Source organism: Eriocheir sinensis, chromosome 33, assembly GCF_024679095.1.
Source record: "Eriocheir sinensis breed Jianghai 21 chromosome 33, ASM2467909v1, whole genome shotgun sequence".
In the NCBI taxonomy this organism is placed as follows: Eukaryota; Metazoa; Arthropoda; class Malacostraca; order Decapoda; family Varunidae; genus Eriocheir; species Eriocheir sinensis.
The window spans coordinates 11,878,313-11,903,393 of NC_066541.1; the positions used below are offsets into that span (position 1 = coordinate 11,878,313).

Below are 25,081 nucleotides of genomic sequence, written 5' to 3' on the forward strand. Positions count from 1 at the left end.
AAGTAGGTAGTAAAATATGAATAAGTGTTTTGTTTAACCAAAACAGAAGGAAAATGATAATGTGTTCCTACTCTATGGTATGTAATACCTCTGCTTTAACAGAGAATAACTATATTTTTGTAATGGCATAAAAACAATTTTTTTAAAGCCTAAAACTGTCCGAATTGACCTCATATATGTCTGAGAATATACTGGGATTTCAGGGTAGTTCTCCAAACACATTTTCTACGACTGTCCGACTTTGATGCAAGTGTCTGAAATGACCCCAAATCGGGTTAGATTCGGACACCCTTTATTATGTTTATGAAAAATTTATATGAAAGATTTTAAATATCACAGTACTATGAGTCAATACCCCAGTGGACCAGCCTCACATACTATACTTAACATCACATGTTGACCTAAAATCTAAAGTAGAATTCACACACACACAAAAAAAAAAAAAAAAAAGTCCAAATTCACCCCAGTTGATGGTACTTCGTCATAGGGTCTGATGGTATGGTAAATTTAAAGTTTGCCTCAGGCTTATGACATTGTTACTCTGTCAAACTAAGCCATTAGGTGGTAATTTTGTCCACTGGCCATCTTTAGTAAAAGCCTTTCTTCGCATTCAGCCTGGCTCATGATTGCAGCCTTTCTACTTCCTGGATCCTTTCCTTGAGGTTTCCACTTGCTACCATTACTGAATGACTTCCTGTCATCTTACCTTTCTTGCACAGGTGAGAGAACTTTGAGATAGTTAACAATAGTGTATATAGGATGAAGGAAAGTAAACCATAATTTCAATATTTTACTCTTATCACATTTACTATAATGGAAGTCTGCCAACAGCTGATCATATGCAGCAGCACAGTTGGCCTTGCCTCATGCTGGGATGCCCAGCACACATGCACACACACACAACCTCCCCACACCACAGCAGCACACCAGACTGACACACCCTGACCCTCTGAGTATTAATCTTGTCCATCAATACAGAGGAAGTTCTAAATCTCAAAAGAAACAACAAAAACTGAGGTAGCTCAAGCAATATTTATGGGCAATTTACTATTAAGCAAATTGACACAAAATCTGAAGAATTTTACATCAACTGATTGTCCTACAAAATCCAATCACAATATGTACTATTATTTTTTTAATATTTAGGCTGCACCACAGTTAAACCTTGCAGCTGCATCACACACAGTCACTCCACTTTGCCGCTAGAGCATCACACGCACACCCTCTCACACAGCTGCATTGTATTGTTCAGCCTCACAACCTCTCAGTTCCTTTCTTCCTCTTGGCCAAACACTCATAGAAAAAAAAGCTCCATCTCATATCCCATATTTTAAAGCCTGAACTCTGCACTCAATTTTAATTTAATGTTTGTATGGGACCAATTACTTTAAAAGTACTGAGTAATAATGGATAAATATAATTTGTTCATATATATATATATATATATATATATATATATATATATATATATATATATATATATATATATATATATATATATATATATATATATATATATATATATATATATACCAGGCTTGGAGTAATTATAATAACAATGGAATGTGAATGTAATTGATGAAAAAATGAGTAACTGCAATTATTTTTAAATATAAAAATAGCTGTGATTGTAACTGAGCTTTTAAATTAAAAAGTAACTGTAAATCATTGAGTTTTTAAGATTAACTTTTAAGTTTTAAAGTGTACTAACCACAGAGCATAAAGCTAGTAGAATAAGTATTAATTCTCAGTGACAGAGCGAACCTCAGTGACAACATTAAGGTAGCATTGTGACATTAAGATTATAATTATTTGTGAGCCACCTGTCACTTGAATCTTTAGCTGATTCTCTTACTGAACTTCCATGACAAAAAATCTTGACATGTTCTGCACATGTCTAACTTACTGATAACACAACACAGGTAATCTTGCACACTCTTCAAGTAAGAATTACAGTAGATTAAAATGTTTGCTCAATGTTTCGAAGTTTCAACATCTAATAGTAATTTCATCTTTAGTTAAATTTGAAATAGTGGAAGATATTCAATACAAACTATCAGTAAATGTAATATTAAAATGTAATTCATGATTACCCTGGTAAAGCAACTGGAATTGTAATTGACTTTGAATTATTTAACTACTCCAAGCATGAATTTTATATATATATATATATATATATATATATATATATATATATATATATATATATATATATATATATATATATATATATATATATATATATATATATATATATATATTTCTAACATGCTATTTGTATAATGGTCCCTGCACAAAACAGATGGGCCTCCATCTTGATATGGCATATTTAAAACATAGTATATAGTTTCACATTCACATGAGAATAATGGTATGGCAATAAATTTAACAAGTAATATAATAAGATATAATTATATCTTGCAACACTTTATATAAAATGCTTGTATAAATTATGCTTGCAAATCTCCAGTAAATATACTAAACTGTGTAAACTGAGACTACTTCAAGAGAGTACACGTCAAACGATCACCAGAGAACTGTGACTCATGCAAGGGACCTGTGAGGGACTCTTCATCACTCAGGAGTGATGTATAAGATAGCTAATATAAAAGATTTGGCTGTAGAAAATATAAAACTTCTCCATAAATATAGAAATCTCACTAACACATTTCCATTCCATATTAATCACAAATAGTGAATCTAAACATTAATGACAGGTCACACCTCGAAAATTCTTTTGAGAACCGCGATGACACACACTTTGCTACAATATTCACCAACTTGTAAGCCACCCCACTGGGCAAACTGTGGACCAGTCTCCATGATGCCCAAGTACTCAAATCAGTGTTACAGATTTTGGTTGATGCCAACACCCAAAAGTAATTACTTTTCTTTGAGTTTAGCCAAACAGGTACAGCTCACCAAACACAGTTTTCCAAAACTTATACAAACAACCTGCTCACTTTAAGTCTACTCTGACTGCAATATGGTTTTCCAACATGTTTTGTAGTGTTTGGCAAGTTACTGGCACAAGGGGCAACAAATTAAAGGATATTCCTCAAAATGTCCTAACAAGGACCAAGAGGAAGTAATTCTGTAAATCTCAAAGAAATGGTTTATTATTAACTCCATTCACAGCTTAAGAAAGGCAAGAACTTTTTTGCACCACCTGCCCCACACGGGCACCAAGGACACTGCCAGAATAGCACTCTGGTGCACCAAGATGGATGAAGTTAGTCAGCAGGGATAATGCAAATACAGTCTAGCACTTTTGTATTGTTAAAAGATTAATTTTGTCTGTGAAATTTAATTACATCCTTAACTTTCCTCAAAACTTGCCTTCCAAACGAGAGTGGCTTAAAAGTGTGAAAATACAATAATGACTGACGTTAAGGATTGACTTGCCTTCACACTCAGCTACGGCCTGCTAAAAACTTATAAAACACATCATGAGCAAAGCTCTTGAGATCTGGAGAAGACTAACAGGCAACATTTGCATAAAATACATATATGTAGAATACTCCAAACATATGAACAGTATAAAATTCTCTTATATATATATATATATATATATATATATATATATATATATATATATATATATATATATATATATATATATATATATATATATATATATATATATATATATATACACACACACACACACACACACACACACACACACACACACACTACCTGTTGCTGGCTAGATATGAGTCTTCAGATCTGTCCTGGTGATCAGTGTTGCCTCAGAGGCCATTGTACTGTGGGGAGTCTTGCACCGCCTGCTCCAGGGGGCCCCCAGACAGCCGGGACAGGACGCCCCTCCTGGACGATCTGTGTCTGCTGCCACTACTGCTGCTGCCATCCTGGGTCAGCTGTACCTCTCTGCAGGTCATGGTTAGCACAGGTCAGATCATATCAGCTATGAACATTCAAGGTTAAAAGTGATCTCATGACTACACTAATACAGTGAAACTAGCCATGACTATGGGCCTGGGTTTGATAGTAGCCTGGCCAATTGGCACCCAATTCCTCCATCTGTTCATCCTCCCTTTAGGGTGGGTACCTGGGGAGGGTAAACTGTGGTAACCCAGATTTCACCCCTGCCCTGTGTCCTGGGGTAGAAGGTTCTTACCCGCCACAGGGACAAAGGCCAATGAGACACAGATAATCACTGTGGCCATGTACAACCATAGCATATGCTCCCAGCTGTATCTTTACCTTATATCTAATCCACTTAACCCTTTCCATACTGTGACGCTGACGTCTGCGTCACATACTGAAAGGGTTAAACTGAGTGTTGTGGGCAAAGACTTTGCATCTTTGAATATGTTCCTTCTTATACTTACAAATGATGGAAAGCTGTAAATGATGAGTATATCCAAGGACATATGAAGTCTCTTCAAATGATACTGTGTAGCAACTCAATGCATTCTTTGACTAATTGCAGCTGTGCTGAGTTTTGGTGGCCCAGGGTAATAATAGTGAAGTTTGGCATGTTACAAATCACTTGGCACCTCATGTAGAAGCCTTCAGCCATAGCTGTGGCCAAGGCCAAGGCTACATCCTGGCTATGAAGGCCTGTCAATCAAATGGTGACAAAATACCTGACACTCCTTCCTCACTGCTATGGATGGAGCCTATAGGACACACTTCTTTGAGAAGAGTATGGTCATAGGATCACTTATTTAATTATAGCAACAAAATCTTGCATCTGCCCAAAGAAGTCATACTTACGAGAAGAAAGGCAACACACTCGTGAAGGTTGCCTTGTCCGGGGAGGCCATGAGCTGAGGGTGGGAGGTGAGGAGGAGGTTCACCACCTGCCGCAGGTAATGCTGCAGCCGCAACCGCCGCTCCTCCACCACACTCTCGTCCTGAACAGGTGACACACACATTTTAGTCAAATATTAAATCATATACTTCAGCATCCACCTTACACGAGAGTATTTTCATTGATATATAACTTAAGAAAATAGCAGGAAGTGTTACCTTATAGCCAAATGTTTTCTTCTGGGGAAACTCAAAGGACTTTATAATTGGATCCTTCTTCTTGAGGTGTTTGTGAAGCTCATAAAACTGAGCAAATCTCCGATATATGTTCCACTCATCATCTTTTATGCGAATGTATATCTGGAGGAATAACATTAGGTTATCATAGGTGTTCCTAGCCCTATCTTCACATTATTTGTTTTCTTTCAAAATATTTCAGTGTGTGTGCATTTGATTATCTATTCATATCTTGATCTCTAATGTATTGTTCCATCTTGAAAACCCCTTCATGAAACAGCCATGACATAATATCTTCCACCTATCCTTTCTTAGGCACACCTTTCATATGCACATGCCAACCTGACGACTTTAATCTATGTTCTAACTTTGAAAGCTCTGACAGACTGCTGTAAAGTTAAGAGAATCTGGTGAAGACAGCGCGGAAGGGTGAAGGTCATGAACAGGAAGATGTGAAGAAACCTGGATGAGTCTAGGAAACAGCGACTAGTGATTGAGAATAGAGAAGAGATAGAGCTCACTTGATAAACATGACACAATATCTTCCACCTATCCTTTCTTAGGCACACCTTTCATATGCACATGCCAACCTGACGGCTTTAATCTATGAACAGTAGATGTGAAAAAACCTGGATGAGTCTAGGAAACAGTGACTAGTGAGTGAGAATAGAGAAGAGATGGAGCTCACTTGATAAACATGGTGAGCATCTGCTGAGGCTCCAGTGAGGAAGGCCGTGGGTATCCAGATGTTGATGAGGGTCCGAGTGCTGGGGTTGGCGTCCATCTCGGCTGGACTTCTCGGACTCGCTAAGTCTTCCTCCTCTTCCTCCTCAGGGGTGTCAGGCAAGGGTCCTCGCAGGTCCACCAGTTGCTGGCGCAGGTTTCGGACCTTGTATGGATGGAGGAGTTAGGATGGTGTGGCATGATTTCCCTTCTTTAGATGGTGTGGTATGAATTACTTTGTGTGAGAACTACAGGTAACTTGATTTATGTGAGTTTGGTTTACGCGTTTTTGAAATAACGCGGGGTCCAAAATCCAAATAAATACTTAATTTGCACGTTTTTTTCACTTATACACGATATTTTATGGAGTGGCCACCAGATGTCTCACGCAACTGGACTCACACGGCGCCGCGGCCACACAGCTGAGCTCAGTTCTTCCCGCACGCCACTTGAACAACAATACAGTACCCACGCTGCCACGCTATTCAACAATAGGGGTGGACAGATACCGGTACCAGTACCGGTACTAACGGTACCAGCTATACGGTACGGTAGCAGTACCAGACTGCTCAGTACCGGTACCAATACTAGCCAGTCGCTCATGGTGTCCCTCGATCATTTCTTCCTCACACGAGTGAGGCTGAGACTGAGTGCCTGAGTGGATGTCTCGGTGATATGGATATTCTCTCTCTCTCTCTCTCTCTCTCTCTCTCCACTGAAGTGAATATTCATTTTTCGATAGAAACCTACCTCTTGTTTGATTTACATTGTTTTTGATTTACGCGACCTCTTCCAGGACACAATACCCGCATAAATTGAGAGTTACCTGTATCAGCTAGAATGATATGAGTTTCTTTGTTCATACACAATTCTTGCCTCATAAAGTTTTATTCTATGCTTGCATCCTTCCATCCTTTATAAATATCTTTCTCATATATACTTTTTATTCAACCTCTAACAAACTCTACTCTTCTTTCTCATCACATGCTCCCTGACTAATTATTTTATTACATGCATTGTATATTTTTCTTGCACGTTTTACTTCTCACAGCAGTGCCAAGCGGGCTTTATTTGTTGTTGTAGTTGTTTTTGCCCCTGAGCTGCCTCCCTTGCTAAAAAAAAAAAAAAAAAAAAAAAAAAAAAAAAAAAAAAAAAAAAAAATCATTACACAAGGCTTCTGCTATGTTTCCCTCGCAGGCTACTCTGAATACTCTTTCCTCACAGCCTTGAGCATCTCAGCCCCAAGGCACAGAGAGGCCGATACTCACCTGTGATTCTCTGTGGCGCAGAAGTCTGTGGAGCCGCTCATTAAACTCCATCAACTCTCCATGCATTTCTGCCACCTGGGGGCGAATACACTCTTGTCTTCATAGTGGCCATGGGTAGCGGGTCAGACAGAAGGAAGGGTGCATGAATGGGAGGATGAGTGGAGAGGCGGGAGGAAGAAAAGACGAGTGGATGAAGCACTGCCACTGTTTAGGTCTGTTATCGTGTAGCATGATGACTGATAGTAAAGGAGATGAATAGAGTGTGTATATCACTTGATTCCTCACAAATCACTACTGATAACTGAGGCAGCCTTATCAGGTCTTATCATTGTCCCACTACACACCTCATATTACATGATGTAACACCATTAGGATTTTAAACAATCAGGTTTTCAAACAATCCTCAATATAATATTATCAGGTCTTTAACAAATCCTATAAGTAATGGAATTTCTTTTAGATTAACATACAAAACTTATCCACCAATGAAAGTGTCATATAATTGTACTCACGTAAAAGTCTACTTTTTTAAAAGATTTTTCAGTTCAATTTTAGGCTGTAGATTTTTACAAGGATACTATTCTGGGGGGCTTAACTTCATTCCTCAGTTGAGCACATCAAACTTGGAGGGTCAACTTTACATGAAGCTGACTTTTACACAAGTATATGTATAAGGTATAAGTGACCACAATTTTATGAAGGGTTATACTTCTGAAAATCAAAGTTGATTAGGCAGACAAGAAGGCAGGTTTTGAAGTATTCAGCGTTGGATCAGACTGAGCTGCAATGGGAGAGTGAATGGCAAATAGTATAAATCATTGTAATTAATGCATCAGTGTGGGGGCCATGGACAGCCTGAGACTCTGGCCAGGGCTCTGTAGGTCTGCCCTAAGTCTGGCCCCGACGCACACGCACCTGTATGAGTTTTTTCTCGTAGGCCGTTGCCTCATGGTGGTAGTCCCGGTATTCTGGGGTGGTTCTGCTCAGCGCCTGCCCCCCCGCCCCCTCCTGGCTCTCCTGCCGCCGCAACAACTGCACTGCACCGACGTACTTCTTGAGCTGGTGCTTCAGTAGTTCATTTTCCCTACAATGACACATGCAAAGTGGAAAATTAATGAAAAGTACACTACTGAAAACAACAACAGACTCCTTGCTATTTGTGGTAATGCCAAGCATGACTAAATTTCCACTTCCTTTGGACTGACCTGGTTAGTGCACTGAGCCTGACATTGAGCTTGTCCATAGTGTCCTGCTGCTGGCTCTGCTGAAGGGCAATCTCTGCTCGCAGCATGGAGGACATCTCCATCTCCTGGGCCAGGGCTGCCGCCACCTCCGCCCGCCGCCCTTCCGCTGCATCCCTCGCACGGCTTATCTCCAGGACGGCAGATTTTAGCTCATCTGTTGTTATTGGTGCAACAGTTTATGATTTGTCCATCACTGTATATGAGGCAGTGCTTACAACAATAGCTTCAGATACAATGAACCTTTGGACATAGTGACTTCAGTGTTCCCCTGATCAGTTTGGCAAATATGAGGGCTTGTTGCGATTGGTACACACCGAGGGTGAGGGTGGTGGTGTCCCCGCTGGAGGAGCTGGGCAGTGTGGAGGTTACAGAGGTGGGGCTGATAACACCCCCGCTGCCACCACCACGACTCTCCATCGCCGCCAACACTGCTGCCGCTGCTGCCTCCTCTACCTCCTGTTGGGACAGGAAAACCAATCAACCATCTGCTGCTTGAAACAGGTGGCCCAGGAATGCAACAGTACTGCACAGTGCACCATGAAATCTACAGTTTTTTCACACACAAAAAAATCAATATCTGGGCAAGATGATATTATAAACTAAAGCCGTTACAACTAACCTAAACTAATTATCATTACTGTCAACATAAATTTACTAATTACTTGCACTTTGTAATTACAAAAATGCTCAGAAAAATTAAAGCAAATAGAAGTTTGTACCTTCCCTATTGATATTAAATTATTGGGCTTATTGAACACCTGAAAATAAAGATGCACCTCAGCTTAGCAACTACAAAGCCCATAAATGGGAATAAAAATTACAAAGCAAGTAAAGGAAGCTGTTGATTCAGAGAGGATGAAAGTTAACTTTAGAAAAAGTGAAGGGAAAAAAATATGCCTCCTATATTAACTTTGGGAAAAGAAAGAAATCGTAGCAGGGAATGAAACATCAGATACAGACAAGGGAGTAATGAGTAGCCCACCTGTGCAAAGAAGAAGGGCGTCCCCTGTTAAATAAGAAACCGTGTAAGACAAAATGGAAAAATGTGGAGACACTGAAGAGCCAGAAAGGCATACCGTGAGTGAGAAATTTGTATTTGTTCAATTCAAAATAACTTGTGAGCTGAAAGGATCTCCTGTTAAGTAAGAAAAAAGTCCAAGAGGAATGGAAAGATTTTGATGATTCTGTTGAAAATACCTGCAGTGGTAATTGGAATGAAACACAAATAAATAGACAGACAGCCTGGCGAGCAGCTGACCTGTGTGTAGCTATGGATGGAGTTTTCATCGTCAGACCGTGAGCCAGTGAAGGGGGTGAAGCCTCTCGGGCTGACGGGGATGAGGCTACAGGCATTGTTCCTGCCGACGGGGGTGAACACCGTCCCTGCGTCACCGTCACTGGTCAGAGTGAGACAAGATTATCATGCAGACATATACTGATGGCAATGAACATAAAAATTACAGAAAATACTTTTTGTGAAATTACATATTGGAATAATACTTTGAATATTTTAAACAGAAAATTACTCACAAAAAATCAGAGCAAAATTTAACTACAGCCTTTTCAGCAATTATATTTTTGTTAACAATTCCCATCCTCTAGACAGCAAGACCACTTAACTTGTGACAGCAGAACTTAGGGGGGACAGACGGGGATGAACACACTGCTTTGTAACTCGTCCAAGGGAAAACCTAAAGGATAGCTGTACTCTGCTTTATGGGAGACTAACTTTGAGGGGCCACATTCAAGAAGGATAAGTGTGAGGCAAGGAGCTGTAAGCGACACCAACCTTGAGGGGAAGCTGTCAGCCGAGAGATTGGACTGGTTGGACTTGAAAGAACCTGTTTCCTGGTTGTATATGCTGTTTGGCCTCTGAGGCTTTGTGACGGGAGCATTGTTGGGTCCCATGTTGTTCTCACTAGTGATATTCCCGTTACTTTCAGGCAAGAAGTCTATCTGCTTTGGCAAGATGTTCTCAAAGAGTTGCTGGTAACTGGGTTCATGCAAGGAGTCGTCATCAAAGGTAAAGCTCTTCTTTGCATTGAGTCCCCTGTTCTCAAACTCCTCACAGTCCTGCAGGGGACTCATGGTCTCCTTCACTGACGTGCCACTCACGTTTCCCATCCCCTTTGATTTTTCTACACCCTCTTGGCTCTGACTTTCAGCTTTTCCTGTTGACTTGAGTGCTTTCTTTGCATGTTCAAGTTCTTGTAGGTGTGCATACTTCTCCAGGCGGTCAGCAAAGGGTGTGGAGCTGGCCGTGTTGGGGGCTGGGGAGCTGAGGCATGTGGTGGGTGCGCTGTGGTAGAGGGGAGAGCGCACGTCGGCCTGGTCTGGTCTAGAGTAGTCGTCATCAAAGGAGATCAGCTGTGAAGGTATTTTTTTTTTCTTTTTCCTTATGTCTCTCCTCTTGGCAGCAGCTGAACTTTCTGCTGTGCAGAGGAAGTATTTCTTTAACTTACTTTGCAAAGTCAGATTAATACAACAATATATGAAACCACTCAAAATATCACTAATGCAACTTGCAGCATCACATTTTTGCTAAAAAACATTTTTAATGTAAATAATTATTAATATGAAATTGTAAAATAGTTGTTGCTGTCATTCACAAACAAAACACTGAAATAAGTATATAACAATTTCCTTATAGATGTGCATAAAGTCTTATAAGATTATTTTTTTCTGTATGTACCTGTGATTAGGGAATTAAAAATAGATGCAATATAAATGTGAGGCCCCGTCATCTATTTTACCCACATAAAGGATCCCTGGTCACAAAACAAGTAAACAGCTCCAATATTCATGCACCTGTATAACACAGAGGAGGAGCAAAACACCTGAGCTGGTAGCTCACCTGTGGCCGGCACAGGCGTGGGCGGTGCTACCTGGGCTTCAGGCTCCAGGGTCCCCGAGGATCCAGTGTCAGGCCTTGCTTCCCCCTCACTCTGGCACCCACCATTCAGCTCAGCATTATCAATGTTAATAGCAAATAGTATAGAGTCCAAACCTTAGCAGAAGAGATAAGCAAAGTTAACCTCAGGCTTGGAACAACAATGTTATCACAACACATGTCCCTGATAAGTGATTGTTGCAGTGGTGAAGAGAACCAGAGAATGAACAGAGCCACATGGAGAGGCTGGTTTGACCACTCAGACTGTATAAATATTACACTACAGTTTTTACATAATATGATACTACAGTTGTTTTACAACTGTGAAACTAATTTAAAAAAAGAGAAAATTTATATTTTTAATTCCGAGTTTCTACTTTCTAACTTGAAAATAGCTTAACATGCTGTCAAGCATTAAAAATTATCATCTTCAAACAGATTCCAAACTTTAAAAAATTGTTAATAGTGGCTCACTGTGCAGGCATCCACCACGGAAGGAAGGGAGCACACTCCCATAATCACATTCTGGGTAAAAGTTTATTCTACTAAAGAAGATAAAGTGTAAAGTGCGTGAGCCATGCCAGGGTGCTGCAATGTGGCATGGCTGCTGCCCTGAGCCAGGCCACAACACAACATTGTTACACATTAAAAAAAGCCTCGAGGCTATTTATATTTGAATGGTAAGAGACTGAAAGCACAATGACAAAAGTTAAAACAAAGGCTTGCAGAGATATCTATCTATCTATACAAAAGGTGCAATGAAATGATTTGATGAAGCATTCCTTCAATGGTGGACACTTGTACTGGAAAAGTAAACTACTCATGACAACATATGAGAGATGAAGACCCACCAGCGGCCAGGTTGGGCAGCATGGCAGCCATCTCCTGCTGCCGGAGAAAGGCCCACTTCTCGTACCACTGCTCCAGCATGACCTCGTCACACACCACTATCTGCAACACAATCAACACAAGCGCATCACATGCATGTCAGCAATAGAATGCACAAAACCACAGTCATTACATATTTGACTCACACAGACACACACAAAGAGCTTCGCAGTGTAGTGGTGAGTGAACTCGGTTCAAAACCGAAAAGTCCAGGGTTCAATTCCTGGGCATAGTGGAGACACATGAAGAGTCTCCTTTAATCTGTCCACCCAGTAATGAATGGTTAATGGGTATCAGTTAGGGGTTGTTTATTGCCTCCTGGATGTGTGTGGATGCAATGTGAGGTTAAAGTCACAGCCAAAGATCAATCACATAAGGTCCAAGCTCTTTCGGAGACAATATTGACTGGGGATTGTGAGTCCAACACACACAAATAGTGTTTAATAATAATTACAATGTATGGAGGAAGGATAGGAATAGCAACGAAAATGGTTCCAGAACTGGACGGATTGTCATATGAAGAAAGGTTAAAGGAAATGGACCTGCCAATACTGGAACAAAGAAGAGAAAGGGGAGACCTAATACAAATTTATAAATTATGGAATAAAAGGGAAGCAGACAATGAGATGTTACTACTAAGAAAAGGAAGAAACACCAGCAACACACGAGGACACAGTAAAAATTTGAGAAAAGGAAGATGCTTGAGAGGCATAAAGAAATATAGCTTCCCGCAAAGAAACATAAAGGTTTGGAACAGACTAAGTAAGGATGTTGTATTGGCGAAGAGTGTGCACAACTTTAAGGAAAAGCTGGACAAATACAGATATGGAAATGGGACCACACGAGCATAAGCCTATGCCCTGTAAAACTACAACTAGGTAAATACACACATGAACACACACACACACTAAAACTTACATGCATATATCTCTCCAGGGAATGTTCATTGAGCAGACTCCTCAGCCATGCTCGACCTCTCCCGACATCAGTGCTAACATTTTTCAGCAAGAGAAAACGTTCATACTCATGGCGGGTGAGCAGCTCCCGCACGTACCACCACAGCACTGAGGAGCACAGCGAGAAACAGCTTCAGTGCTCAGCATGTGGAGGACAAAGTTTGCACTATGTTCACTATGAGGGTTAGTTTCTTGGATTTAATATATTTGAAGCTGAGGGTATTCTTGAATAATGAGAATACAACACCATAACAAACAAGATGTAAGACAAATCAGGTATTACCAGAGGTAGACAAGTGCGATACTTAGTGTGTGAAAATACTGCACTACCGCAGACCACACTAAAAAATCCTGCTGTACTTTTTTGCAGTATACTTTGAAAACTATCGAAGACGACATTTGCAGCGCGGCATGCTCACAGAAATGTTTTTTCCCAATAAATTGGACTCAATCAGTCAATTGGTATAAGTCATCAGAATCAGTGATTTAATCATTCTGACTTTTTAGTTAGCTATTGTTCAAATAAAATACTAAATAGACAGACTAAACTACTACACTGCGAGTCTTCTTTAACCTGCGCGGTGCCGGCCATTTCAACCCCGGACCCGTCCGTGGTGCCGGCTGATTTTTCACTGTACTATTTTAAGCATGTTTCCTTTGTTTGGATAGCCAGGATAGGCACTGAAGTATTTTTTATTTTGACTACCGCTACCGCAGTACCGCGTACCGCACTAGGAAAGAAAAAATGGGACCGCACTATCGCAACCGCACTACTCCAGAATAAGTACCGCACTACCGCAACCGCACTACTGATTTTTCAGTACCGCGCCCACCTCTGGGTTTTACACTACTGTTAGTGGTGTTGTCCCATCGCTTGGAGGCAGCACCTGTCACCACTCACCTGAAGTCTCACTCTCAGTGCCAGGGAGCCCAAGGTTGAGGCTGAGGCCTGAGGTGACAATGCCCGTCACTTGTCTGCAAAAAGAACAAGAGAATTTAAACTCAACAAAACTTTAAAGGAAGAAATTTCACCAAAGTCTCTGCTAAAATTGTCTTGGTAAAAAAATCACAGTAAAGAATATATATATATATATATATATATATATATATATATATATATATATATATATATATATAGATATATATATATATATATATATAAAACTGAAATTTGACGACATTCTAAATTTGATTAAGTTAAAGAAATATTAATGTGAAAGAAAAGTTCCTAAAAGCTTCATTGCATTAAAAAGGTGAAAATGTTTGCAACTAAAGCAATAATTTCTGGTGAATGTGTGTGACTATATAAGTGTTCAGGATCCTAAGAAGAAAGTTAATGTGGACCACTAACTTGATGGCAGCGAGGCCTCTGTTTGGGGGCCGAGGTTTGAGGCCATGAGAGAGTGTGTCCTCCAGCTGGGTGCACAGGAAGGCCACTCTCTCGTCTGACTCTGTGGCCAGCTCTGTGCGGCCACCGAACCTCACCTGTGGAATGTTGTAATAGCACCTGAGTGATGATCTTGTTTCCATACATAAGAGGAGAGGTGTAAAGCAAACTTCAAGAACTGGCTCATCACCTAAAAACAATATAATTCAGTACATACAAACTATGTATAATGTATGACACATTTAACTATTTGACAGTGGTTGCTTCCTAAAGAATATTCTTCTGCACTGTTACAGGAATGGCTTCAAGGAGTGATTCTTCTAAGACGTGAATGTACCTGGCATCCTTTAACTGCTGACAGGGTTCCCGACAGCAGCTCTTGTCTCTTAGTGCTGTGAGGGTCTGAGGACATGCAACCATCATTAGCATAAAACCAGGGTGAGCAGAGAGCAACATGTAGTCAAGAGTTCCACTGTCTACAAAGTGCATCAAGCAAAAAGGTAAGGATTCCATTATTCTATGTATATGTAGATATGTAGGTATATATAAGTGTTCCTTGCAAGTGAGCTTCACAGCCATCCCTATCCACTTGAGACACCAGCAACACAGACACTCACCAGGATCACAGCTTGTAGACATGTTAATCCCGTTTCTCCCTCCCGCCACCGTTACACCTGTGCTGCTTCACATTGTCTCTGAAACACATGCATTTTTTATTAGTGACATCACAAAATATAAAGTCCTCTGGAAATATCAGAGGCACTACCTTTTGACCAGATAAAGTAATTTGTCCACAAACACTTCAATATTATTTGTATATGACAGACCACACACTGACAGTTATATGTGAAGCATCTAATCAGTAATTAAATGTAACACCCCCCAAAAAATCTTAGGCACAACTGAAATTCTAGATAATAGGATTGCATTGTTCTGAGATCAAGCCCCCATTCCTGGTGGGGTTAGGTAACTGTCCTTTAGGTTTGTTTGGCAGTCGGGTTTTTATATTTCTAACGTGGTTCAGTTATCCAATATTACTGAAACAAACGAGGAGCTGTGGGAAGTCTTTATACAGATGTCCTCTCATCCTTACTGGGAGGAGGTGCGGCTGTGTAGTGTGGCGAAGGCCTGATGAACGAGCCTTCCATAACCCACTTAGCCAGTGGGGTACCTCTTTGTGGCTCTCCGTCACGCTGGTCGGGTTCAATCCCAGGCAGCTGGCCCTCACTCTTGATTAATTTCGTGTTATTTCGATACACGAGAGGCCGTGTTGAGAAATAGGAAGGATGGAAAGTAAGCTCGGGGCATTACAGTGGTGGCATAGTGGTGGGCATCCTCTCCTGCAGTTCTGTTGAGTTTCCCAATAGGTAGGATGGCCCATGCTCGAGGTTGATAGAAAATGGGAATGTTGGAGGTATGTCTAAAAGGACATTGTGGAGTTATGTCTCAAGGGACATTGTCAACACACGGAAATTAATCTACATAGGGCCTGATGAAGCCTCCCATAACCCACTTAGCCAGGGGTACCCTTGGTGGCTCTCCGTCATGTTGGTGGCGTTCAATCCCAGGCAGCCATTTCTCGTGTTATTTGTGTTGAGAAATAGGAAGGATTTAGAAAAGAAGCTCGTGGGGGCATTACAGCTGTTTATCTGAACGCCCAGCCTTGGTGGCCTGAACCCCTGAGATTGACATTCCCACAGCCAAGTGACCACACATTTCACCCGGGATCAGATTCATTGAGGTATGAGTGTAGGTGGCTCACACACGCCTGTTCCAGTAACAGAAAGAAAACCTCAGGTTTCCACGAAAGAGCAACTCAGATATCATGGCACAGTAATTAGGGCAATGTAAGGAAGAATTATATAAATATACTGTAGAAACTTATAATTCTAGACGACAGAACATCTAAAAAATATATCATTTAGGATTACTATGATAGGTGAATATACATTAGAGAAACTGCAACACAGTGAAAATATCCGTAATGAATATATATTTGCAACTTTCTTACAGGGGCTCTGCACCCTCAGCCCTGTGAAGTTTTATCTCTTTTATGAGTTCTGGAAGAATGTAAAAAAGAGGAATACCTTTGTTCTTAAGGAGGTACCCATTGTTCTTCATGGTAGGCTTGACAATAGCCAGTGGTCTTATGGCTTCCATGGGGCTAAACAGAGACAATTTACAGTTTCACCCAACCAACGATTTTCTTACCTAGTTCATGTTTTTCTGGTGATAGATGTAGTGAATTGCACGATTTTGTACATAATTTCCGTCGCAAATGTCTACTTTTCGAGTTATGGCTTCTTCTCACCTGGATACCGAGCAGGCGAGGCGGGGAGGTCGGTCACGCACGGGGCTGCACCAGGGCACCGGTGTGGGTCATGGGTAAGCAGGCAATCCAGGTCAGCGTGTCAATTAGGTCACAAGACAGGTGACACAGCCAGCCACAGGTTGCGGGTCTCGTGACGCCCTCGCCGCCGCGCCCTCAGCCCGCCGCCCCCGCCGCCTGCACGCCACCCGCCCCGCGCCTCACGCTGGCACACTGTCTGGCTGGCTGCCCTGCTGCCTCCGCGTGTTCCGTCTCGTCCTGTTCGAGCCCCGCAGTGTTCCTGGTTCCGTCTGTTGTGCTCCCTCCGCCCCGCCCCCCGCACCGTCTGGGCCCCGGGACTTCCCTCCGCCTTGTGGGGGCGTATTCCCTCCTCTTTCTGTGTTTCCTGGTCTTACATCCATGATTCTTACCATAGGGCAGTCCAGATACTTGTTTCTAGCGGTGTAAATAGGTACACAGAGGGTTCGCAGTGGCGGTACAGGACACTACACAGTTGAGCGGCCCCGTCCTGGCGCCAAGACGGTCCACTCGGACACACACGGAGCACGGCTTTGTTGCAGGGGTCACCACGCTGATGCTGCGATCCTGTTCATTCTCAAATACATGTAGTAAATTAATCAAACATCCATTTTAAAGGGCTTGATCCACCCTCGCAATAGGTATGCATCTCATGTGCGGTGCTCCACACACTGACACACATAGCCCTTTTGGAGAGAGTAGAAAAAGGCTCTTCGTCTCATCAACTCTCCTCCACTCACTGACAGTCTTCGATACCTCTTAAAGTTGCCGCAGTGTTATCTCTCTAATCTTCTTCCAATATTTTCATGTTGACTGCTCTTCTGAACTTGCTAACTGAATGTTTGTCTCCCTTCCGCGGCCACGCTGCACACGACTTTCTACTCTAGCTCATCCCTCCATCCCTCATATGCTATTCAATTCCCTTATGCAAGAATTAACCAGCATCTTCATTATTTCATCCCTTCCGCTGGTAAACTCTGGAACAGACTTATTCGTCTGTATTTTCTTTTGCCTACGACATGAACTCTTTTAAGAGGGAGTATATCTAGAATCCATCCGATATTGACCCTCTGCTAGTCAATTATTTTTATCTACTCTCTTACAGGAGTGCATAGCAGGATGTTTTTTTTTTTTTTGTGCCCTTGAGCTGCTTCCTTTATTGTAAAAAAGCAGATAAATAACCTATCCAGCAGGATTCGAACACGGGCCCTTGAGATGCGTGACGAATCTTTTGGCACTCAGGCCGTCGGACTCTTTACTTGCATGCCATTATTACATGACTTCTCCCCTTCAGGTAAATGTAGGACGTGTGTTAACCCTTGATTCCTTCTACGAGAACGTGGGGCATTTCTATATCCATGGACAATATTGTATACAATTAATATATAAAAGCATCACAGAATCCCACCGCTACCGTCACTTTATTGCCAGTATTTTGGACTTAACTCAGCCTTGGCAATGATATTAAGCCTTTACCTCTGTAACGTGCTACACCAACTGATCATGTTCCTTATTTTACTATCTCAACCATTCCTCTGCTCTCGTTATCCCCGGGAAACCCCCGAGTGATGTATTGTTTCATCCACAACTCTCGAGGCGCGGCAGGATACTCGATGCACCAACGCCTGTATCTTCTCTACAACACACGGGCTTTACGAAATTCACTCTTGTCTCTTAATACAAGGAATAAGTAACGAAAGTGGGTTGGAGGAATGGGGAGGTTTAAATATACGCAGAGTGAGTATACGTGTGTTCGAGCAAAAAAAAAAAAAAAAAAAGTTTGGCAGAAAGGTGTGCTCGGTGCGGACGGGATGAACCAATATTAGTGGTGGGTGTACTTCATTACTTGCAATCAATTACATCGATTATGGCGAGCACTTGTAGGGAGGCTGGCAAACATTGACGGCCGAGGGATGGTGGTGCGCACGGAGGCTAGAGAAAAAATGAGCCCGTAATATTAAACGTATAGGCACTTCTGTTCGCTTGTTTAAAAAGCCTCTCGTAGAAGTTGCTGGAATTTTCATGGACTGTTTTGTGATGCTAGTGATAGTTTTACATGGCTTCTGGACCTTCAACGGGAGATAACACTCTTGAAAACCCCGGGTAACTCTTTGGCCTCCTTGAAAAATAGTCGTAATGGGGCAAATTTGTGGCCTTACCGTGTACCAGCGACGGGCCATATTTTTACCATGATATACAGTAAACCCCCCAAAATAGATGATGCATAAACTGATCACAAATGCGTTGAAATATATTATGAAATGGTTTGCGTGAGTGATGATTTTTTCTCATTTTTCTCGCTTAGAGGGGCCTTTAAGAAACATGATCCCCGCAGCTACTGGGTTAAGACTATGGACCACAGTCGCCTTGGTAGTAGTACACGGGAGCAGCGGCCCTCAAACCACCACAGCTGACGTAGACGCTGACGTGTGTTCAGAGCCATCGCCTTCATCTCCGCAGCCCATTTGGAAGCTGATCGTCTCTATTTCGCAATCCTCTTCTCTTGGCTGTGTGCTCTTCAACATCCTCTCTCTTGTTTCCCACACTTGGTGCATAATTTACTTGTTGGCGTGTTGGTGGTTTTCCATGTGGAGTGGAACCGCGTATGTCAACGTCAAGTAGACATGATTTTTGCAGACATCGAAAGTAGAGAAAATAGAAAGAAAAATAAAACCCTACAATCAGTGACGCTTATGATTACGTGGACTGATTACATCCAGACTCTGACATGAAAAAGCTTGTCCACGTGAGAAAAAAGTTCCATAATCTTGATGAAAACATACTGACAGATTACTTACGTTGCAATTAATCTATATTATAAATTCAGAAATAGTTGAGTGTAGCTAGGTAGGAGCTATTAAACACCTACGTCTATTATCATTATCATTATTATTATTATTATTATTATTATTATTATTATTATTATTATTATTATTATTATTATTATTATTATTATTATTATTATTATTAGTTGTAGTAGCAGTAATAGTAGTAGTAGCAGTAGTAGCAGCAGCAGAACCCCAGACAGACGCAGGCAGGCGGCCAACAGTACCTCGTCACACGCACACCTTATCTTAATTCATCATATTTTTAGCTCCCCACCTGACCGCCGCTTCCTCCTCCCCTCCCTCCTCCTCCCTCCCTCTGAAGTTGATTCCTCTCATTATCATGCTATCGACAACACACGGAGGAGGAGGAGGATAAAGGGATGGAAAAACAATAGACTAAAGGTTGAGGGAGGTGATAAATGAGAGGAAGAGAGTAGGAAGGAAAGACCAAAATAAAAGTTGTTAGGTACTATGAACGTCTGAGTATTATATATAGAAGCAAGTGAGTCTTCGCCAATGCGCGGAAGCCAATTTTAGACGCCTGCAGGGGACCCAAAAGCCAGAACCGATCGAATCTGCCTCGGAGCGTATAGCCTGGTGTTATGGACGGTCCTTAGAGTGTTGGGAGTTGCCTACGAGCATGTCATTTGGCGAGTGTCCTTTTGGCATGTCTCCGTGATCAGTGTTTATATATACTAGTGTCCATCAGCTGGTCAACCCTCGTGTGTGTGTGTGTGTGTGTGTGTGTGTGTGTGACGTAATACAGAGGTGACGTCATGCGCGCTTGCCCTGGCACCTTTCCCCCAGCATCGATCCAACAGCTGACTGATGCGAGGGTTGCCAGGCACCGCTTCGTCAGGGTCACCGTCGCCCCGTCCAAGTTTCATTTTTTCCCCGATTCCCTGTGTTTTTACGTCCGGCATCCTTGTTTCCTCGAACGTTTGAGGATTTGACACACGGGGCTGCCTTAGGTGTCCTTACTCGCGGCGTATTGTCACCGCTTGAGAAGCTTTAGCGAAGTCCCCGGCGCCGTGGCCTCCGCCCCTGCCCCCGGCGTGTCTCGTGTAAGGCGGTGTTAGCGTTCAGGTGGTGCTGTGGGTCAGGGACGAGCTGGGCATCGGTGGGCATAGTCTGTGGGCCCTGGCCGAGGCGGGAGGGCAGGGTAAGGTAGGTAGGCGGGGCGGCGTGGTGGTGCACAGGCCGGGGAGCAGCACAGCAGACAGCAGTGCCGAGGTGCGCCTGGCTCTGCTCGCCCGTCTCAGTGTGGTGCTCGCGCTCTCTCCACGCCAGACTCGCCGCAGCACACCTCCACGCGTCGCACACCCTCCTCCCTTAGCCCTTGGCCCTCACGTTCCCTCCCAGCGCCGCGTTGGGTGCCCGGGTGCCGCTCTAAGGTGTCGTTGATGGGCAAGCTGTGATATTACCCCCGCGGAGTGAGTGTAGTGCTGACGGCGGCATGTCGGCGAGCGGCGCGGGCAAGCAGAGCTCCGGCGGGGTTGCCGATGCCGGGGCCGGATCAGCAGCATCAGCATCAGCAGGAACGGCGTCAGCTGCAGCAGAAAGTAAGCTGAGACAAAGAACAGTGGGGGAGGCTCGTGGTGACCAGACTTGGTCCCAGTTGCACAATGGCGCGCTGATGTCGGAGGAAAAGTCGAGCAGTAAGCAGTGCTCGCTACACCTGTGGTCGAAAAAGGCCCTGCTCAAACGGAACGACCTGCCCAAACACCTGCAGTTCAACCCCTACATCGAGACGGGTTACCGGCCCCTCCTGTCTGCGTGGGGCTGCCTCATGAGCCTCTTCTACTTCCACAATGAAACCATCAACATCATCACCCACGGTAAGAGTTCACGTACGCAGGACACGCGGGGGTGGAACGAGGAACACGGGGTGGAGTTAGGAACACGGGGTGGGGCGAGGAACACGGGGTGGAGCGAGGAACACGAGGTGGAACGGTTGACAAGAAAGTAGTTGAGGATGGAAGAGTAGACAGGACATGCGAAGGACGTAGGGTGAAACAAGGAACGAGGTCAATGAACGCGGTGCAGTCCTGGAACAAGGCACGTACGGGGTGGAACAGGCGACAGGGATATTGAGAGGCTGAGCAGGTGAACGGAGGCCAAGAAACGTGGGATAGTGAGTGAAGCAGAACAGGGAGTAAGAAACGTGGTAATGAGTGAAACAAAACGAGCTAAGAAACGTGGGGCAGTGAGTGAAACAGTGAACGGAGGCTTAAAAACCGTGAGTCAGGGGATGATAAGAAACGTGACAGGGGGACAATGCAGTGACCAGGGGCTAATAAGGTTGGTATTGTCAGATGCTCCCGCCCCTCACACCAACTATTTCCAAAGGCCAACAAGGAGGTTAACCGAGTTCTAATGAGTGTTCTTTTAGGTTCACGGTACAGAACAAGGCTCAGACTACCACCAGGGTCATAAAAGTACCCCTGGAAATGCCCTAAACTCCCACGAAAGACTAGTAAATTACGTGTTCTTGGGTGCAGAAATGTTTAAAAATATGGCCCCAAGAACGTGGTCTGGGAGGTAGGATACGGTCGGCAGGGGATACGATACGATAAACAAGGGTCAGAAACAGTCGATAAGGGGTGGAACGAGGAGCAGCTGAGGACAGGGGTTGCAGGGCGATGGGGAACACGTGACAGGGAATACAGAACAAGACGGGTTACGCAACGAATAGAGAAACGGGTCATTTTTTTTAAGTGGCCAGGGTCAAGGGTCTTGGGCAAGGAGCGCTGCCAAGTGGGTTAGTAGAAAACGGATTATGGTCAAGCTCAGAGGTCATGCAAGAGGTCACGAGCAAGGGCGGCAAGGGGGCAACTGTTACATGATACATTTCTGAGTCGTTTGTTAGTTTACTTTATTAGGGAAGATTGTGGACTTTAAGATTAATGGGAAACTTAGATTTGCTTACTTATGCTTTCAACTTGTTTTGATAGACTGATCATTTTACTTTTGAGAAAAAAAAAAAAAACTTTAGGGTCATGTGCTCCGGTCACGAACATTGCAGTACCATTAGGGACATGAATGGGATTAGTTAGGGAAGTTATAAAAGAGACCAGAGACAACGATGATTATATTAAAGTAAGAGGAAGGATTTTGGGACCACCAGAGCCTTAAAGGAGTATTAATGAGGGACCATGGGGAAGCAGTAGGGGTAGGGTTTGGGACCATGTATAGGGCAAAAAAATAACGAGATAATTATGAGTAAATGAAGGTGAGAGGAAGAATTTTGGGCCACCAGGACCATAAATGAATACTATTGAGTTATAAGAAAAACACTAGGGAATAAGAAGGGACCACTAGTAAACATGAGGGCTACTTGGGGGTAAAATTCGGATCACTAGGAAGCAATGGGACTGGCTGAAAGGAGACCAAGGGGAGCACTGAGAATAAGTAAGGACATCTCGGGGTAATACTAGGGGTTAGAAAGAGACCATTAGGAGACACGAGGACCATAGTAGATTGAAAAGGGACCATGGGGGAGTAGAGGGTATACACGGATCACTAAGGGGAATAAGGCTGAAAATAGGGGCCACGGGTCACCCTCGGGGGCACGTGGATCCGGGAGGTAGTGGTGAGTCATTGACAACCGCGGGGGAGGGGGGGTGATGATGGAGGGGGGAGGGGGCGGGTGAAGTAAGCATCCACCGACCACTCACCCACCCGTTGTTCACCCATCCACTCTCTCTCCCCCTCACTTTCATTCCCTTTCACTCTCCTCCATTCATTCCTCCACTCACTTTCATTCACTTTTACTTTCTTTCATTCACTCTCACTCACTTTAATTCACTTTCACTTTTTTCCATTCACTCTCCCACTCACTTTCACTCTTCCATTCACTCTCCCACTCACTTTCACTCTTCCATTCACTCTCCCACTCACTTTCATTCCCTTCCACTCTTCCATTCATTCCCCCACTCACTTTCATTCACTTTCACTTTCTTCCATTCACATTCTCACTCACTTTCATTCATTTTTATTTCTTCCATTTATCCTCCCACTCACTTTCATTCACTTTCACTTTCTCCCACTCACTTTCATTCACTCTCACTCTTCTATTCACTCTCGCACTCACTTTCATTCACTCTCTTCTATTCACTCTTCCACTCACTCAATCTTCCACTCTCTTCCATTCACTCTCCCACTCTCTTCCATTCACTGCCACTCACTTTCATTTACTTTCACTCTTCCGTTCACTCTCCCACTCACTTTCATTCACTCTCACACTTTTCCATATACTCACTCTTCCACTCTCTCCCATTATCCCACTCTCTCCCACTCTTCCACTCTCTCCCGCTCTTCCACTCACTCTCCCACTCTCCCTTTCACTCGCTCTCCCTCTCCCTCTCACTCGTCCAAGAGGTTACATAACGCTGGTCAGCACTCACGTATCCTCTCCTCTTCTCTTCCTCTTCCTCGTATTACTTCCTCCCCCATTTCTTTCCCTCTTCTCTCTCTCTCTCTCTCTCTCTCTCTCTCTCTCTCTCTCTCTCTCTCTCTCTCTCTCTCTTGACCCTTTTATCTTCCTTTCTCTCCTCCTCCTCCTCCCCCTCCTCCTCCTCCTCTCTACTTCTTATCCTCTTCACTTTCATGTTCATCTCTCTCTCTCTCTCTCTCTCTCTCTCTGTCCTTCCGTCTCCCCTCCCCCCGTCCTCTTCCTTCCCCCCTCTTCCTCTTCCTTCCCCCCCTCTTCCTCTTCCTTCCCCCCTCTCCTCCTCCTCCTCTTTATCACTCTCCATACATTCGGAAAACAAAAGGAAGGAAGAAATTATCGGTCTCTCTTCTTTATACATCATTTCGGAATAGGAGAAATGAGAGGAAAGGAAGGAAGGAAGAGACCCACCCCTTCCTGGTTCTCCTCCCTCAATCTTCAACTCCTTTTTTTTTGTAGGAAGGGAGGAAAAATAGGGGAAAAAAGGTGTATATATAGGTAGGTGTGTGTGGGGGGGTATATGATCTGGGTCAGTCATCAGTGTTTACTAACAAAAAGACTGTTGGTTGGCGTTACGTGAGTGGGAATAAGAAAGAACATCTAGGGGTAATACTAGGGGTTAGAAAGAGACCACTAGGGGACACGAGGACCACTAAAGACTGAAAAGGGACCATGGGGGAGTAGAGGCTAAACAGGGATCACTAAGGGGAGTACTAGGGGCTGAAAATAGGGGCTTAGATAATTTTACTTCATCGAAAAGAAAGTAGACTATTATTCGGCGTTTGTTTACTGATTTGTTACTATATTGATGCTGTTCATAGACTTCTGTTATTACTCGGAGTTTGTTTACTGCTTTGTTACTCTATTGATGCTTTTTATAGACCTTTGTTATTATTCGGCGTTTGTTTACTGATTTGCTACTCTATTGATGCTGTTCATAGACTTTTGTTTATTTGGAGTTTGTTTATTTATTAATTTTTGCTACATTTATTCTTTTTTTATAGACTTTTGTTATTATTTTGAGTTTGTTTATTTATACATTTTTGCTACATTTATTCTTTTTTATAGACTTTTGTTATTATTT

At 43.0% G+C, this 25,081-nt stretch overlaps 2 protein-coding genes across 6 annotated transcripts in view; one reads left to right on the plus strand and one right to left on the minus strand.

The window, feature by feature from the left end:
• Positions 1-777: 777 nt before the first annotated feature.
• Positions 778-17,031, minus strand: LOC127006743 (sorting nexin-29-like). 3 transcript variants are annotated; one of them, XM_050877028.1, is made up of 18 exons: positions 16,684-17,031; positions 14,990-15,067; positions 14,710-14,774; positions 14,337-14,470; positions 13,887-13,960; positions 12,948-13,093; positions 11,993-12,092; positions 11,106-11,258; positions 10,041-10,680; positions 9,510-9,648; positions 8,566-8,707; positions 8,213-8,405; positions 7,923-8,091; positions 7,008-7,082; positions 5,705-5,905; positions 4,999-5,139; positions 4,744-4,883; positions 778-3,891 (listed from the first exon to the last, which is right to left on the minus strand). In XM_050877028.1, exons 2-18 carry the CDS (start codon positions 15,009-15,011, stop codon positions 3,753-3,755), a joined length of 2,673 nt encoding a protein of 890 aa, XP_050732985.1. In that variant the 5' UTR covers positions 15,012-15,067; positions 16,684-17,031; the 3' UTR covers positions 778-3,752. The 3 variants fall into 3 exon arrangements, with proteins under 3 accessions (XP_050732985.1, XP_050732982.1, XP_050732984.1); XM_050877025.1 differs by having other exon boundaries at positions 10,041-10,683; XM_050877027.1 differs by lacking the exon at positions 16,684-17,031 and adding an exon at positions 16,460-16,650 and having other exon boundaries at positions 10,041-10,683.
• A 2,989-nt stretch (positions 17,032-20,020) lies between these two features.
• The window catches only part of LOC127006745 (progestin and adipoQ receptor family member 4-like), a 42,517-nt gene continuing 37,456 nt past the window's right edge, over positions 20,021-25,081 (plus strand). Inside the window, exon 1 of one of the 3 annotated variants that reach the window (XM_050877033.1) lies at positions 20,021-21,385. In XM_050877033.1, coding sequence (XP_050732990.1) covers positions 21,004-21,385 — 382 coding nt within the window. In that variant the 5' untranslated portion in view covers positions 20,021-21,003. The remainder of the gene's footprint in view (positions 21,386-25,081) is intronic. The other 2 variants (XM_050877034.1, XM_050877032.1) reach the window with 2 other exon arrangements.

Bases quoted from the DNA above. Each gene is read 5' to 3' on its own strand.
- LOC127006743 (XM_050877025.1), bottom strand. From the start codon at position 15,011: ATGTCTACAAGCTGTGATCCTG. The intron at 14,471-14,709 runs GTACATTCACGT...AACATTCCACAG, and splicing joins CAGCAGTTAAAGGATGCCAG to GTGAGGTTCGGTGGCCGCAC. The intron at 5,906-7,007 runs GTGAGTATCGGC...CATCCATACAAG, and splicing joins TGCGCCACAGAGAATCACAG to GTCCGAAACCTGCGCCAGCA.